Source organism: Agrilus planipennis, unplaced genomic scaffold (assembly GCF_000699045.2).
Source record: "Agrilus planipennis isolate EAB-ADULT unplaced genomic scaffold, Apla_2.0 scaffold147, whole genome shotgun sequence".
NCBI classification, from domain to species: domain Eukaryota; kingdom Metazoa; phylum Arthropoda; class Insecta; order Coleoptera; family Buprestidae; genus Agrilus; species Agrilus planipennis.
The window spans coordinates 625,339-642,979 of NW_020438940.1; the positions used below are offsets into that span (position 1 = coordinate 625,339).

A 17,641-nucleotide genomic window follows, 5' to 3' on the forward strand; every position below is an offset into this window, starting at 1 on the left:
TTATTGTGACCTAGTACAAACAAAACAATACAATTAATCCGAAAAAGTTCTAATTTTAATTAACTAAATTATTCTAATTAAATTAAAGTATTCTAATTAAGTTAATAAAATATTTTAATAAATTAAACATGATAAAATAATATTTTTTTATGTGAGCTATGTCTAATGTTACATTTATCGCCCAATTATTGAGGTCTCTTTTTTTGGCGTACTTTTTCAGTGGAAATTTAAAATAAATATATGTGTAGAACTAATATACTAATAATTAACAAGGTAATTATCCTTATTTTTCATTAAAATTTTCGCGTACACATGTACCCATAATGCAGGTTAAATTATATTTCATTGTTTTAATCTCTAATTAATACTTATTTATGGAATTTTATGTTTTCATTGGATCTCCATTCATTTGTGCACCTATATGTACAACAATATCTAACCATTTCAACTAATTACTTTAAAAAACTAAAAAAATTAACAACACAGTCTAAATAACACCTCTATTTACGTTAGTATGACGCAGACAGATAACCACGCCACAGCGTCTGACCTTGTCTAACACTTGGGATCAACTTTTTCAACAGCTTCCCATAAGCGCGCTCATTCCAGTGTTCCCCTCCACTTCAATGCTTTAGGCACGTTTTAATGCAGTTTCATTCTGTCTCTATGTCCCCGTCATTCGTTTTTCCCGCCGCCTTTAGTATTTTGTTTGTCCTTTTACCTAGCCTATCACGCGTTTTATTACATTTTAGCTTTACGAAGTCGAGACGTGTCCTACCTTCCCTCTTTTTCAGAATTTTCAATTTAAGATTGGTCTTCATAACTACTAAGTTACAATCGCTATCTATATCTGCACCTGGATAACTCCTACAGTCCTTCACTTGATTTTTAAATCTTTGCCTAACAAGTATGTAATCTAACTGATATATCCCTAAATCACCTGCTATCTGCCACGTATAGCGCCTCCTAACGTGATGGTTGAATAAAGTAAAGACTGCCTACATATTTCTTATTCTCAGATTATCTGTTTACAGTCTGATTATGTATTACCTATGGGTCTACCCAACCAATAAACAAATAACCTCATTCATTCGAAACCTTCAGCCATTCCAACCAATATATAGAATGTAGAGATAAAGACTTTATTGAACGAAAAGAATATTAAGAAGATATTAGAGTAAAAATCGTAAAAAAATGAATATATATATAAAAAGAACAATATTATATATAAAAAAATATTTTACACTGACGATAGTGCGTAAGCGTGTCATGAAAGAGATAGCACTAGTCCAAAACCATACGCCATCTCTCTCACTCTTTTCCAGCCAAGAAATTATTACAACGACATACGGCTAAGGCACGTCCATTAATATATGTCTATGATCTTATCTATCTATTTATGTATTTTACTGCCGTGACGTTATTCATTTTCATCTTATTCATCATAGAGAATTATTTCATCTATGGAGAATTATTCATTATTCCGTCGAACATATTTTTGTGTCCCGGCTATGTTCCGGCCTATTATTTATGGTTCCGGCATTAAAAGTAAATATTAAACAAAAATATGATATGACGGTAGGTTAATGTGGCGGTGTTGAATAGATTGACTGGTGTAATTAGATTGTTAACAATGTTATGTGCTATATAGATCAGTTATTAATATTTATTTAGAAAAGTTGATGTTTTAAGCCAGGTTAATTCAATGAAGAAGGATATATTTTAATTACATATAGTTTTATGCAATGTTACGTTCGATCCAAGTGCCGTTATATTTAAGACGTTTGGAGTTTGTAAGATTATATTATACTGTGCGTTCATCATCTGACAATTTATCAAAAGTGCAAAACGATGAAATTTCAAAGCATATTTCACAAAGAATAAAAATAGCAGGACCTATGACAATAGCTGAATATATGAAAGTAGTATTAACTAATCCCAATGGGGGATATTATATGCATCGAGATATGTTTGGTGAGGAAGGCGATTTCGTTACATCACCAGAGTTGGGTCAACTTTTTGGAGAAATGATTGCTATATGGTTTTTAAATGAATGGTCAAAACTAGGTTCTCCTAAACATTTACAGATTATTGAATTAGGGCCAGGTCGAGGGACACTGTGCCAGGATATGCTGAGAGTATTTCAACACTTTCGCGTGCTAGATACTGCAAGTGTTCATTTACTAGAAGTAAGTCCTCTTTTAAGTAATTTACAAGCAAAAAGGCTGTGCATGACTTCTCATTATGATGAAAATGCTGTGGTATACAGAAAAGGTACAAGCCATCAAGGTGTTCCTATTTCATGGTATAGAAGGTTTGCTGATATACCAAAAGGATTTAGTATTGTGATAGCTCATGAATTTTTTGATGCATTACCAATTCATAAACTTCAAAAAACAGAAAATGGATATAGGGAAGTACTGGTAGATGTAGATCCAAGTGATGAAACAAAATTAAGGTATTTTTTTTGGTTTTATATATTATGGCTTGCCATTTTGCTATTTAATAACATAGTCTACTTAGACCAGCTGAAACCTTCTTAACTAGGGGATTACTATTTAAGCCTCTGATTAATGATCTTGTATACCTACTTTACCTCATTTTAATGTGTAAGATTTGAATAATTGTCGATTGTTTTCTATATCTCCCATTTGTAGGCTGTCTTTGATTTCTTGAATATACTAGTCTTGCAGTTGTGCAACTAAGAGTCAATCGCTTTCTTTTATGATGACCACGATACGTTACTGTTAGGATTCAAGGGTTGGTTTTACGGCTTAGAGCGTCCACATGGCGCACTTATGAGCTAGCTTGTTATTTTATTTTACACTGATATTGCTTAATTGTAAAGTCCAACGGTCAGTTCGAGAATTTAATTCTTGTTTTGAAAATGTTATTCGGACTGCTTGATAATGGCGAAAATGTTTAACTGATTCGACTATTGCGATTGTTTCCAACTATAATATGCGACAGCTCTTTCTTTTGCTCCATCAACCTGTACCAAAACGTTCGCTAAATCTATATAATACGGCTTGCTTATTTAACTCGGACGTAGTTATTTACAGAGTATAAGTCTGCAATCTATAGAGATGCAAGTGCTTCTGTGCATGAGAGCGCAAATCCAAAACCAAAATAAGCATCTAAAAACTCTAAATTAAAACTAACAGTATTAAAAACTACACAAAAACATTACTTAATTATTTATAATTTGAACACAGTATATCCACATGTTATCAATGTCAATTTCCCAACTTGAAGAATATAACAATAAAACAAATGGTATTCAACTATTAGGAAGAGTATTATTTCGATATTATCCAGCTTTCTAATTTGAGTCTGAGTTTTTGTTTGTTGTCATTTAAGGATCTGAATTCTATATTCAGTGTAGTAAAAGTCTTTAGTGCAATTTTATATGCCCTCTGGGTAAACAGTTTTGTTTATTTTAGGTGAGTTTAGTGCTCTATATATGATACCACTTGAACGTGACCATAACTTAAGTTGTAATTTACTGTAATACCTCATCACTGCACACTGCATCAAGTTCGTTCGCCTGCTCGAGTGTCATTGGTATGTCTTTACAATTTTCGTGGTGATTTTTTCTGATTATATTCCCTAACAAACGCTTACGTAATAATACAAGAGATGCCAGAATGCTTCCATACTTCCCACTCCAGACAAGGATACCATAGTTAACCAAGCAAAGTATATTATTTTAAGTATATTTCGAGGCACAAATCTAGATAATTTAGCCAAAATAAAAATTAACTACTTTGTTCTATTAACGAGATGTCTAATATCTTCTTGCTAACGCATTCTGGTATCAAAAGTTACACCAAGATATTTAGTATGGTTAACCCTTTTAGTCCTCTCCTCATTCACTCTTACATCAATAACCTTCGGGACGCTGTTAACCTAGCAGCTAAAAGTCATGAAAACAGTTTTCAAAATGTTCAGGGTCAGATAGTTTTGTATCGTCCAGTTATAAACAGTTTGCAATCTGTTATTTATGTGGGCCTGAGCAATGCCTTCCTAACCTTGCCCAATTTGTTCAATAGTATATTGTGGTCATCGGTATCAAAGGCTTTTTTGAGGTCTAAGAAAGCAATTATGATTTTTTATTTCGATTCAGGTTTTGGTAAATTTTGTTTGTTACAGTGGAGGTGCGAGTCCAACCGGTCTTAAGACTGACAACCTTATCATGATGAGAAGCTAAAGCTTCTGAAGTGCCGACATTTTTTTGAAACTAAATTGATTATTTGAAATACTTTATTTTTAGTAAACAAAAAACATACTGTTAAAAATAATTCTCTCGGACTGGTTGGCCGAGCCAGATATAAGTGAGATAGGTCTGTACTTGCTTGGGTCAGTTTTGTTTCCTAATTTATGAATGGGTAAATCTCTGCTATTTTCAACACTTTCGGCCATGTCGCTTTTTCAATACATATATTAAAAACACTAGCGAGCGGCGCAGCAATTAATGGTGCAATACATTTTAGCCCACTACATTTATTGGCCTATGTATAGCAACGATAACCTCAACGTCCAAAATAGATTCAATAAATAATGGGTCGCACATTGTTACAAATTTTAAACGAGCAACGTTCTTGGGTTCAGTGATCCTGCTTGCTAAGTCCCTACCTATGCTACTGAAAAATGCGTTAAAACAATTAAAAATAATTAAAATCATGTAATATCATAATAAAATATCATTAAAATCTTAGGAAACCCTGTATAACAAATGAGATTTTAGGATTAATAGAAGAAAGGCGGAAATACAAAAACAGGACAGACGAAGAAGGGCAAAAAAGATATAAGGCTATAAAGTGGGAAATAATTAGGAAGTGTAGGGCAGCTAGAAACAGTGGATTAATAGGATGTGTAAAGTAGTAGAAGAAAAGTTTGAAGTAGGTAAGACCGATGAGGCGTATAATATAATTAAAAGGAATTTTAGAGATGTAGGGTACAGTAGTAATAATATAAGAAACAAGGCAGGGGTCATTTTGATAGAAAATGAGGAAAAGGCAGATAGGTGGAAAGAATATTTAGAGAACCTATACGCAGGCTCTGAGTTAGGAGATATATTAGAAAAGGAAGATAGTGTGGATATAGATGAGCTTGGTTATCTCATAATAAGAGAAGAGTTCGGTGTAGCATTAAAAAACTTACAAGAACAATAAGGCGCCAGGTGTAGATGGGATACAGGGGTAACTTCTAAAACATGCAGGACAAGAGGTTAGAGTTCGCATGTTTAAGCTAGTTAGTCACATTTACGAGACGGGGAAAGTCCCAGAGGATTATAAACGGAACGTAGTAGTAACATTACCTAAAAAGAAGGGCGCGGATAGGTGCGAGACATTTAGAACTATTAGCTTAACTTCCCATGCATCAAAAATCTTAACTAAATTTGTACAGAGGAGAATGGAAAAAGGGCGGAAGAACTATTAGCGGAAGATCAATTTAGATTTAGAAGAAATAGAGGAACGCGGGAAGCCATTCTAGCTTTAAGGGTAACATTAGAAAAAACGATAGAAATAAAAAGAGGGCGTACATAGGATTTGTAGCAATTATAGAGATGGGGCTGCAACGTAGAGAAGTAAATATCAGGAAGGGAGTCAGACAGGGTTGCACACTGTCGCCGCTACTAGTAGGATATCTAGGGGCAAATCTCCTTATCTCCCAATGCTTTCCTTACAGCACTTCCGCTCGTTAGACTGATTCTTATCATATAACTCTTCATTACTTTGAATTAATAATTTGTTTTCGTTAATAAGGTGATTCTAGAAATCATTGAGTTCCATTTGAACTGCTTTATTTTTTATCATCGTAGTGTGAGCATTCCGTAACTTTGTATTCACTATATGAGCTTCTTTTTGACATTGTTCCATCCTTTCGTTTGTAATTTCGAGATAATCTGCAGTTTCGAATGATCTTACTATTTTATAATTTTAAGGTTACTTTTTGATTGTAACTGCATACTTCGAATACACCTCTGGTAGATTTACATTTTTTACGTTCCGAACAACTATTATGATAAACAGAACCACAACTAATGTACACTTCATTTTTAAATTTGGTTCAAACAAGAATCGTACCGGTTTGGACGTCATATAATCTTTTAGTTCCTCAAATGATCTCGTTTGTTCTCTCGGTATTGGTTCACGGTGATTTCTGTGTTCATATAAAATTTCAAGTGTTGTCACAACATCACTGGGTCGGTGATTATATGGTATCACTGAGTTAGAGGCGGAGGGTGGAGTTGAGAAGTAAACCAATCAAAATTCAAAAAGTCCAAATGCCCAAAACCTTTAGTTCAAAAACATATGTCCGATACTCAAGTATATACCCTAAAACTTCAAGTTTTACGGGCAGGTTTTCAAATTGGACAGGTACATTGACAATCTGAACTTGAAGTAAAAATTTTCTTGCCATTCGTTTTTCCACTTGCCCGTTGGAGTTTCACATCTACTATGTGTCCCAGCACACATTTCGTTTTTTTTTAAAAACTTTTGTTTAATAAAAAGCTTTTATGTCATGGCATAGTAAAGGTAAATTTTTAAAATTTTCACATACAATAAACTTAACTCAAAATGCAAATTGTTATTAGATATTATGTGTAGACAAAGGTACATAATTTTAATGATATTTTATGATGATATCACATGATTTTAATTATTTTTATTGTTATTCATCTAGACGCAGACCTATAATTAAAATGGAATGAAATTTTTTGTCTCAACATAGACGAAATGAAAGCCGAATAATGAATATGAATTTTAATTATATATATGTACAATTAATGAATAATTTGTATTATATATATACATAATTATTTCGTGAGTTAGAATTGTGTATATAACAAACTTCGAATTATTGTTATGTAGAGGAAAGTCACCAAATATGGAATACCATTTTGAATTAAGGATATTAAAAAAAAACTTTCATAGAAATGAAAACAGTTTAATGTTATTACTAATCAATCATACATTTATATGTAGTGATTAACAGCCTTTAATCAAATATATTAGTTATCAAATTAAAAATCTAACACAAAAACCAAAATCACAATTGAGTAACCAAATATGGAATAGGTACCAATACAGCGACTGATCAAGAGTTCTGACCGCCCTNAACTCGCACTAGGCACTCTGTTGCCAGCTCACCCACTCGCTCAACCACCGACCGATTCGAGTAACAAGTCAGTGTTTGTTGTACGCACGCTTTTTAAAATTTCAAAATTTATTGTTAAAATCAGGGACTCTCAAGCGCATTTAGTTTTAATGTTTTGTCTCGGATCCTCGCGCCCTAGGCTGCAGCCTAATTAGCCTAAGGGTTAATCAGGCCCTGTACCAATATATGGAATATAAGCATAAATCATCATATCAATAACAAAAATAGACATAAATACCTACGAGATCAAATAAATGACAATAACATATTGTGAAAAATGAAAGTTTACTTAATTTATTTGCAAAAGTCACAGATCCAAGTATCAAACTCTGGATCAGCGCAATGATAATGTGCCCAGAGCCCATTTAAAGCATTTAATCCGGCTTTCTCCACTTTTATCCATGGAAAAAAGTCTTGAACAGAACATACATTCTGCATCAACAAAGTCAGGAGATACTTGGTCCGTCAACTCATAATGTTCACTGCCTTCATCAAACTTCCTGTTCCTCAGAGTCTTCTTCTTCACAATCATCCTTATTTTTCTTCGTTTGTTTGTTTCTCTTCGCAGTTTTCTTCTTATTCTTTGTCTTGACTAATTTACTTTCTTTTTCTTGTCCCCTCATATTTATATTTACTAAATCATTTTTGTAGGGTGAAGATGTTATGATTGCTGCTACAGCAGCTTTTCTTCCTCATTTAGATACTTTTCTTCGTTTCTCTGGCGCTGATCTTATGACATGCGGATACACCAGACTCAAACTGCTGCGATTAAGCCCGGAAGTCGAGGGTGCAGGTTCAGGTTCAGGTTGTACATTAGCAGTTGTTTCTGGTACAGGCATTTCTATCAGAACTTGACCAGTTTCCGATCTTGATTCCATTGGAGTGGTATTGGTTGTACAACCGTCTCTTACAGCATTTTGTTGCGCAGCTATAAAGTCCACATTTTTATTTAAAGGCCATAATCCAGTTACTTTGAACCCGTTGTAGTATGTTTTTAATGGCCCCATAAAAGTCTTGTCTAACGGCTGCAATTTGTTAGTCGTATGTGAAGGTAACGAAACTATGTCCACGTTATTTTCCCTAGTAATATCTATTATATCGATATTGTGAGTATGACAATGGTGTCCATCTAGTATCAGTAAAACCCTTGATTCAGGGGAGTCGGGTTGGTATGTTGAATAAAGTGCTTGAACCAGTCTTTAAAGATGTTCATTTGAATCCATCCGGATGCATCGCCCATATTGTCTGAACTATACACACTGAACGAATAAGGTACGTGATAATAAAAAAACATGTAATTGTATTAATGAATAATACATTACTTTTCAACCAATAAAAACCTACATACACATAATTAAAGTGCATTCATTAAAATTTGGGTGATATGTAAAATTCAGTGCCGGTACGAAATGTTGCTTGTTTCATTTTTGAATCGATTTCATTAATTTTTGTCTTACGTACATAGCGCTGATGTACAGATCTTGAAAAGTTCATAGTAATTACGTCATATGTTCGTATCATGTATGAAAGAATGAATTGGGTGGTATGAAACATTAACATTGTAATAATTTATCAATGTATGAACACCATAATAACGAGGATGTTAATTTTATTATTGTATTTATGAACATGTACCTACACGTAAAATTTTACTCTTATTTTATATTATTCATGTATTCATACTGTAGCGAGCACGAGTGTGTTTGTGTGCGATCGGGCAAAGGTGTGCGTGGACGGCTTATCGATTCGCCGACTAGCCACGGGCGCCTTTCTTCATGTCGCCGTATTTGTAAATGTGTGTGTCGTACCTGCGTTCTGGGAAAACAGTTAAACAGTTCAAAGAAAAACTAAACGATCCGGATGTTTCTAGAGGGTTCCAGAAAGGNTTTGTGTGCGATCGGGCAAAGGTGTGCGTGGACGGCTTATCGATTCGCCGACTAGCCACGGGCGCCTTTCTTCATGTCGCCGTATTTGTAAATGTGTGTGTCGTACCTGCGTTCTGGGAAAACAGTTAAACAGTTCAAAGAAAAACTAAACGATCCGGATGTTTCTAGAGGGTTCCAAAAAGGAAACAAAAGAGTATTTAAAGGAAAAGATGATCGCCGAGAGGAGTAGAAATAAATTGACCATTGCAGAAGTGAATCGAGAAATAAATTGACAGTGATAGCAGTCAAATAAATAACGCAGTGAATAGTGATATATCAACAGTAGTGTAAATAAATAGAATAATTCATCACTTTAATTTAGTAATAATTTAATAGTGTTTTAAGTTCCTTAATAACACAGGTCTACGAAATTTTTTTTTGAAAAGTGTTTTTCTTAAATTGTTAATATTTGTCGTAATTGTCTTAAAAGTAATAGAAAACGATATTTATATGGTATATACCACGTCACATTAACCCATAAATGCTCAGTAAACACATTTCCATTTTAACCCTTGTCACGTAATGAGTGCGACGAAAAAATATTCGATAACTAGTGTTTCTATGTTTCTAACGATGCTCTTTTCGATGGTGTTGGTTAAAAATACCTTCGACAATATTAAAGCATGGAAAGATCGAAAATAAGCAAAAAAACGTGATTTTTGAATTGACTTTTTTCTTAAAAAGTAATTTTTTGTGTCCTTACGATTTTTTTATATGCTTAAAACCTATATAGATCATGACCTCGATATCTAAACATTAAATAATCACCGTTGGTAAAGCCGAAATGACTTTACAAACTGTTTGATCAAACCAAGTTTAATGTAAAGTGGTGGAAACAATACTTTCTTCTTTCAAACTCGTATTGATGACATTTTTCACTCCGACTTCCAATTGCATTTCTAATTTGGACATAGAAATACCAAATAACAATGATTTTGATTTACCATAAGTCCACTGTCTTAAGACTTCAACACTATTGTATATTGTCCCCAAATGTAAAAAAATACATTTGAATTGTTTTTACAACTTCGAGAAGCTATAGTTAAAGATAAATGAAACACAATCTATTATTACAAGTTAATATTATATCTCTCTCAATAATGGCGCGCTAGAAACTATTTTTTTTTTCAGGCGGTGTAAACGACTACAGTTACTTTTAGACTATCTAAAATAAAGTAAGACAATATAATGCTCAGTCAGAGAGTATTAAATAGAAATATAAACTATAAAATGAATTTTGTGAAAAAACAAATAAATTTGCCGATTCAAAGAGCTATATATATATACATATTAATCTACATACAAAAAAAAATGTAACGTGATACGTTAAAACAAAGTTTATATTTGCAAAATATAGACCAACATTTATAGGTACGCTTAAAATAAATTTATACAAAAAAAATTTTTATCGCAGACCTGTGTAATTAGTGTAAATAAATAGTTTTGTCGTGATCAGTCTTAGAAGCTAATTTTGTTAAACCCACGAACATTACAATACATTCGAATCATGAATCCAATCGCACTAATTGCAGGAAGAAATTCTCATGTGAGGATTAATTTTATTTTTATTTTTTCACCCTGAGCACAAAATATTCTTGAGAGTCTGATATTGTGAAGCGAGTAATACATTTATATCCATTCTTCTATTTGAAGACAATCCTTCGCAAGGATACTAAGTACCTACTTATGTCGAACCTACGATAGTGTGGCACCGCGAATATCTGAAAAAGATTAACACTCCTGAAAACCAGTTTTTCCGTGGCAATGTTATCTTTGATTATACCATCGTTAAATAGGTTTTTATGTTTTTTGAACTAATGGGACCATCTGCACTAAGGATTTTTTATGAACTAATGACTAAGTTTCTAGGATGATTGGACAGTTCTAAAATTTAATGTTAAAACCCATGTCAATCTTAAATTGAGTAGTGGGTTGTTTATTATAATTAAGATCGAAAATATACGAACAGCATATTTTTTACTAAGGGAATATAGAGTATTTATTACATTTACGTTTGCGTTTACATAATTAACATCAATTAATTAAAATATAGATACTAATACAGGTATATTTGTATGAACAAAGAAATTGTTCTTTACCTAATTTAGTACTGCTTCCTGCTTCTACAGGGGGTGCTAACGATTCAAAAACTGCAGAAATACTAGCTTCTGTATTGTCCATTGTGAGTGTACTTTCTATAACAAATAATTATATATGTTTTGGATATTTGAAACTGTTATTTGCATAACTACCTGCAGTTGAAACAATTCTTCTTTTCCCGTCATATGTTTTCACTGGATGCAGTACTTTTTCATCTTTTAATGGGGCAATTTCGTCTGCTTCTATTCCTCTACCAGAAGAAGTTCTACAAAATATTTTTTTTTTTAACTTAAGTTTCACAACAGCAAATTACAATACCTGCCACTTTCGTTGGAACCGCTGTTACTTCAGGAAAATGGAAAGCGGCATCTTGACCTTTAACTCCTGCAGGAACTGTATAATCTACGTAGAACATTTCAAATTAATTTGACCCCGTAACAGTGTAGACTATACATCACGGTTTTTCTGTGTTGGGCAAAAAACATCCTTTCTTTACTTATTGTAAAGCATGATTGAAGTACTTAATATATTACTTACTTTCAGGATAGGTAAAAGTACTTTTCACAAAAATTTTAAAATATTACAAGTTATGAAACTACTCACTATCGCTCAATAACGCCACAACTACTGGGGAATTCCTCCGATAATCGCAACCGCCGTCGCATCATCTGTTGTCGTTTCAGTAAAATGTATGTCGCCTAGTATTGTCGGTAATGTCGATTTTGGTAATTTAAAAAATTTAAAAACTTACGTGGGGTAAACTTAGGTGTCGCTCGCGATCGACATTTCATACCCTGCCGCTGGCATCCCAGTCTTCGGGAATTACCAAAATTTCCCGATGCGATGCTGATAACGTCATCGACCATGGGTCATGCGCTAACATCTCCTACACAAACTTTTTTCTAGAAATATTCGAAAAAGGATTATTTAAAGAAAAGTGGTGTAGTAAAAAGTAAATCATATACAGTCGACTCTCGTTAATTCGAATCTCGAGGGACTCTTAAAATATTACGAATTTTCCAGTGTTTGAAATATCAAATGATTCGAAATTTTTGAGAAAAAATAAAAAAAACTAAACAAACCAATTTGTGCGGAAGTGTGTGTCAAACTAATGATGATACAAGTTTGAACTTGCCTCAAAATGTATGTCAGCGTCCGAATGCCAGAGGACCCTGTATATGGGACACACCCTAAATGAAAGAAGGAATTTATCCCACGACCAATATACCAAATAATTCGTTTATCGTTATAGTGTTCACGATACTTGACTGTTATATGATTAGGTTATATGTTACGTTTTCTTTATGTAAACAAAGCAGCCCTTAAGAACTTTTTAAGAAGTTAGAAACTGGGGTTGGGACATTGATGCTTATGTTATCGAAGTAAACGGCTGTTTCACAGTTTGTAAGCGAGAGAATATTTTATTTTAATAAAAGAGTTAAAAGGTGTTACAAAACAATTGTCATCATTTTTATTATATCTCATATGTATGTATGTACTTACAATCTTTCTCTCTGCAACTTTGAATTGTCGAGTGTATGACATCGATGAGTTCGAATTAACACGTCATTTTGTTACGTAGCAATGATTTTTTCTTCGAATTACCAAGTGCATAAAAATGTATTGATTTAGTTCGAAATATAAAGAGATTTTGTAGGGAACTCGTGATAACTTTGAATTATAGAAAGGTTCGAATTATCGCAGGTTTGAATTAACTAGAGTGCCTCGACTCACGCAAAGACGGAGTTACGCAATTTTCAAAAAATCTCGTTGATTCGTATTTTGTTTGAGCGCCACATAACTACTACTACTCACTATTGTTCAGTTCACTAATGTACATAGGACGTGTCGCACAGAATCAGTTCAATCAGATGATCAAATGACCATTGGGAACTTGACAGAAGGCCTCAGTTTGATTGAAAAGGGTTGCAAATTTTAAAAAACATAGACTCCAACAAAGTGTGCAATTCATCTACAAAAAACAAGGAATTTAGCGTGTTATAAGGTTGCGGAAGAAAAAACCACCCTGTTAGATTTTCCGAAACCTTTAACATAAAAATATCTTTCTTACAATTTTTTGTTTGTATTGTCTAAAATTTTATTAAACATTAACTTTCTAAATCATTACTTTGTTTAATGTCCTGCTTCTACTGAAAATAATTTATATGAATTCGTATGCAAAATTATACCCCAACTTGGGCGAATTCAACTTACGCGGTTATCGCTAGTCCCACCTTCGGGGCATTAATGGAGTTTATGAAATCAAGTGTACAGAGTATAATACTTTTTATACAGGTAAATCAAAAAGGAAAAATTATTACAAGATTCAATAAGCATAAATAATACGCGACATATAATTAACATAGTTCAGGATTAGCTACGCACTAAATGGAAAATAAAGACAATAATGAAATAGAAAGTGTAAAATTATAGTACCTAAATATAAAAGGTGGTTTAATCTTGAACAAATATGAAATATATATGTAATAGAAATTGAATAAGGGTTAGATCAGAAAAAGAATGTAGCAAATGACCAAATCGGTTTCAAAAACAAACCCCTCGTTAATCCAGACATAGTTTAAAAATTCAATTTAGAAATATTTAAATAAATAAGAAGTTGTATTCGTAGATTCATATTTTAGTTTAAGTACAAACCTGTAAACTCTGTGTGATGCCTTAACAAGTTGTTTGTGCAGTAATTTACAAAATTGTTTAATCTGGCATTTTTACGCCTTTTTGAATTGTTTGTTTTATAAATTGTATTTCAGATTCATTATTGCAAGGGAAGAAACACCTGTTGTGAAACTGTTTGTTAATTCTGATGAAAATAGAAATCATCTTGAAATATCGCCCGAAAGTGTCGCACTTATAAATCTTATTTCTCAAAGAATTGAATATGATGGAGGGATTGCCTTAATAGCTGATTATGGGCATAACGGCGAATCAAAAGATAGTTTTAGAGCATTCAAGAAGCACCATCTTCATCATCCTTTGGTAGATCCTGGCTCTGCTGATTTAACGGCAGATGTAGATTTTTTGTGTTTGAAAAAGGTAAGTCCAGCTAAACGTAAAAGTTTTTAATCATTAAATTTTCTAAACTGAATCGTTAAAAGATTTCATAACCATAATTAGATGAAATTTTGCTGTCTATAAAAGGTAAGGATAGGTACCTATTTAGACTCATCGTGTCTTGAAGGTCAAATAAGTATGTAAAATGGTAATCGGAAAACAATCTTCCGGGGAAAAAGGCTCCCGGTAAAGAATGTCCCCTTGAATAAAAATGCCTTTGGTTTATTATAATGTAAATATAAATTTTATTAGGTATGTAACGTGGTTCTGCTATCAAACAGCTTTTACGTCTGTATGTTGACAGAATACACGACTACATCTAAATAAAAAAATACTTGTATAAGTGTTGCAGAAAAGGAAATGGTTTATTTCTTTTACAATTTAATTTTCTAATAATTTATATTTAATATTCATAAAGGTACGGAATGTTCGTTATATAATTTAATAGAAATCAGAATAGATAGACTAGATAATTATCTACATTTTCATCTGTTGTTTTAAATTGTGTTACTATTACATATATATAGTGTAAACAAAAAAATGGAAAGCGCGACTAATAACTGTGATGACCTATTGTTTCTCTATTGAGAGTAGTTGTTACATTATATAGAGCGTTTCAACGTATTAGACTAGTTAAATTAACAAATTTTCTTCCCATAACTCGGAACAATTTTTTACAGTGTACACCTTGTTTTGGTATAAACCCTATAATGCAAAATATTTAATAACAGGAATGGCAGACTAAGAGAACTTAAATAAAACTGCAGTACTGTTTTCAATTTGAAAAAAAAACAATTTTTAACAATGTTTTCCATTCTTCCATATTTTCCTATACATATTTGGTTATTAATTAGACAAACTATTAAATGGCAGAAAACTTCTGTCCAATGGGCATAGAAACGAAATCTGTAGTTACACATTGCTGGGGGTAAGACTTTTTTTTGAACTTGAAAATTCTCAATTTCTATTAGTCTAAATTGCAAGTGTTGTAACTCATAGGCTTTTAAAGATTTAACTGCCAAATTTTAATAATTCTGTCCAATGGGCATAGGAACTAAATCTGTAAAGTTAGAAATTGCTGGGGGTAAGACTTACCCCTATAATGCTACAACAGTCAATATTATGTAAAAAAGATTTACTTTATTTGCTACGCAGACCAGTCACCATATTTAGTTTATTTCAGTCTTTGTTTCACTGAGTTATTTAGTTATTAAATAGACCAAATATTGAATTGTATTTGATTTGTGATGGTACAAGTTTCAGTTTGATGTACAAATTGATTTCTTTTTATAACACATATTATCTCACCGTTTAAAAACAAATGAAACATTTTTTTTAAGTCTGTTGTTTTCTTTAAGTAGATAGTTATTAAACAGACAAAAGGTATTAGTGTCAATATTTGTATTCAAAAATTGCTCTACAATACTTACCCTTGACAATTAATTATAGGAATAAACAATTTATAAAGTTTTTAGTTGACTTCTTACACATTTTTAAACGTGTATGTTTCTAAGAAAAATAACAAAAATTGTAAATTGTTTGAAACATTAGCCTACTACAAATGTATATTATACACTACTTTTCTTGAGCTGCTCTATTACCTTACGCTCATATACTAAATGATCTTCCTTCCATCAGTCAGTGATGTACAAGATACCTTAAATAAAGTATCTGAAATACAAAATACTTTTAAATTAAGTATTTCAGATACCAGATGCAAATAACTTTCTGGAATGGTATCTGAAATGCTAAATATAAAATACGTATCCTTTGAATACTTTTTCTAAATAAAATACAACAGTTTTTTTAATGAAAGTTTATTTTTTTACATGTAAAACGTGACACAACATAATATTATATTTTTAAGGCTTTAATTGAGACTTAAGTAAAACCAGTTCTTCAAACAGTTTATCACTCATTTTTCCTTGATGAGGCCTCATGATCATGCTCCCAAATGGGAACAATCGCTCCACAGGGGCATAACTTGGCAAACAGGTGTTTTTTTATTGTAGAATAAGCATTAACCTCTTTCAATTAGTTAATTATCTATTACTAAAAGTATTTTAGCAAACATATATGAATTTTAAAAAGTTTTTTTATAGATATAAGTTGAAAATACGTATTTTATATCTTGTATCTGTATTTCAAGTACTTGTATCTTAGATAAGTTACATCTCTGCCTGTATATATATAATTTGAAATTGCAATGCGAACTTTCTGGTTCTGAAAACGTAATAGGACCGTAATTCTAAACCACTTACGTTAGAAAACGTCCACTAATTACGTGAGATTGAAAGAGGACTGGCAAAATCTCACCAAGGGGGAACAAAAGTTCTAAAAAACATTTCAAGTAAGTATTGGACGTCCCTCCTCAACCATACAGGCTATCTATGGTACCAGTATCTCATGTTCACAACATTGATTTTACCCCAAACAATTTAAAAAAATTCGACACCTGACCGAATATTAATTTTTTAATATTAAGATTCACTAGAATTTTTATTTTCATCTTATTTACATACTTTAATTTTTGTTGTCTTTGAAAAGTAATAAATTGCTACTGTTCGTTTCAAGAAGTTGAAGATATGCCCCTTCCCTTTATTAGGATGCGCCGTAGCATATTTCCAATTTCAATCATATTTGTCTGTGGAGCTCATTTCTACACCGATCATCGAGCGAGAACTAGACAAAAGTGTACAGTACCATTTGCAGAATTATTTAAACTGCCTCGTTAAAATTTAAGAATATGCTTTATTTAAAAGCATATTTAGCCAAAAANTACAAATTTAGTATGGAAATTTAATTATGTATTGTAAAATGTATTTAAAAATAATTGTTATTAATTTTACCATAAATATCAAAACGGCGTGCTATAGAAAATGTTTTAAATAAAAGTTGTGCAAACATCAATGCGTAATGGCGTAAAGTTATTTTCAAATATAGCGGACTTCCTTTATATCGGAAGTGCACTCTAACTTTATTATCATTAGGTATTATTGCATTTTTCAATTTCCCGTAAAGAATGAATCTCAATTTAGAAATTTTGACGTATCACACACGTATGTGTATGACTTAAGGACGTTCCCAAAGCCCAGTGGTTCTCAATCTACGAATACGATTTCCCTATACAAGTTACCCACTTGAACTGTAAGAATTAGTTGACTAGCACTACGCTCTTTTGCCCCGCCTCCCATGCACATAAGCGAAAAAATTGACCTACTGCGTCGCTTTACTCGACTTGGCAACGTCTCATATTTGTATCGTCTCGAACTGATGAAGGTGAAAAGATATCATTACTAAAGTGATACAATTTTTAAGAAAAAAAAACCAAATAATTTATTTATTAGTTTCGGTAATATAAAGTTATAGATACGTATATAATA

General features: G+C 32.4%; 1 protein-coding gene across 1 annotated transcript in view; it reads left to right on the forward strand.

Moving 5' to 3' along the window:
• The first annotated feature begins 1,475 nt into the window (after positions 1-1,475).
• LOC108738899 (protein arginine methyltransferase NDUFAF7, mitochondrial) overlaps positions 1,476-17,641 on the forward strand; it is an 18,319-nt gene continuing 2,153 nt past the window's right edge. Inside the window, exons 1-2 of the mRNA XM_018472509.2 lie at positions 1,476-2,458; positions 13,958-14,240. Coding sequence (XP_018328011.1) covers positions 1,746-2,458; positions 13,958-14,240 — 996 coding nt within the window. The 5' untranslated portion in view covers positions 1,476-1,745. The remainder of the gene's footprint in view (positions 2,459-13,957; positions 14,241-17,641) is intronic.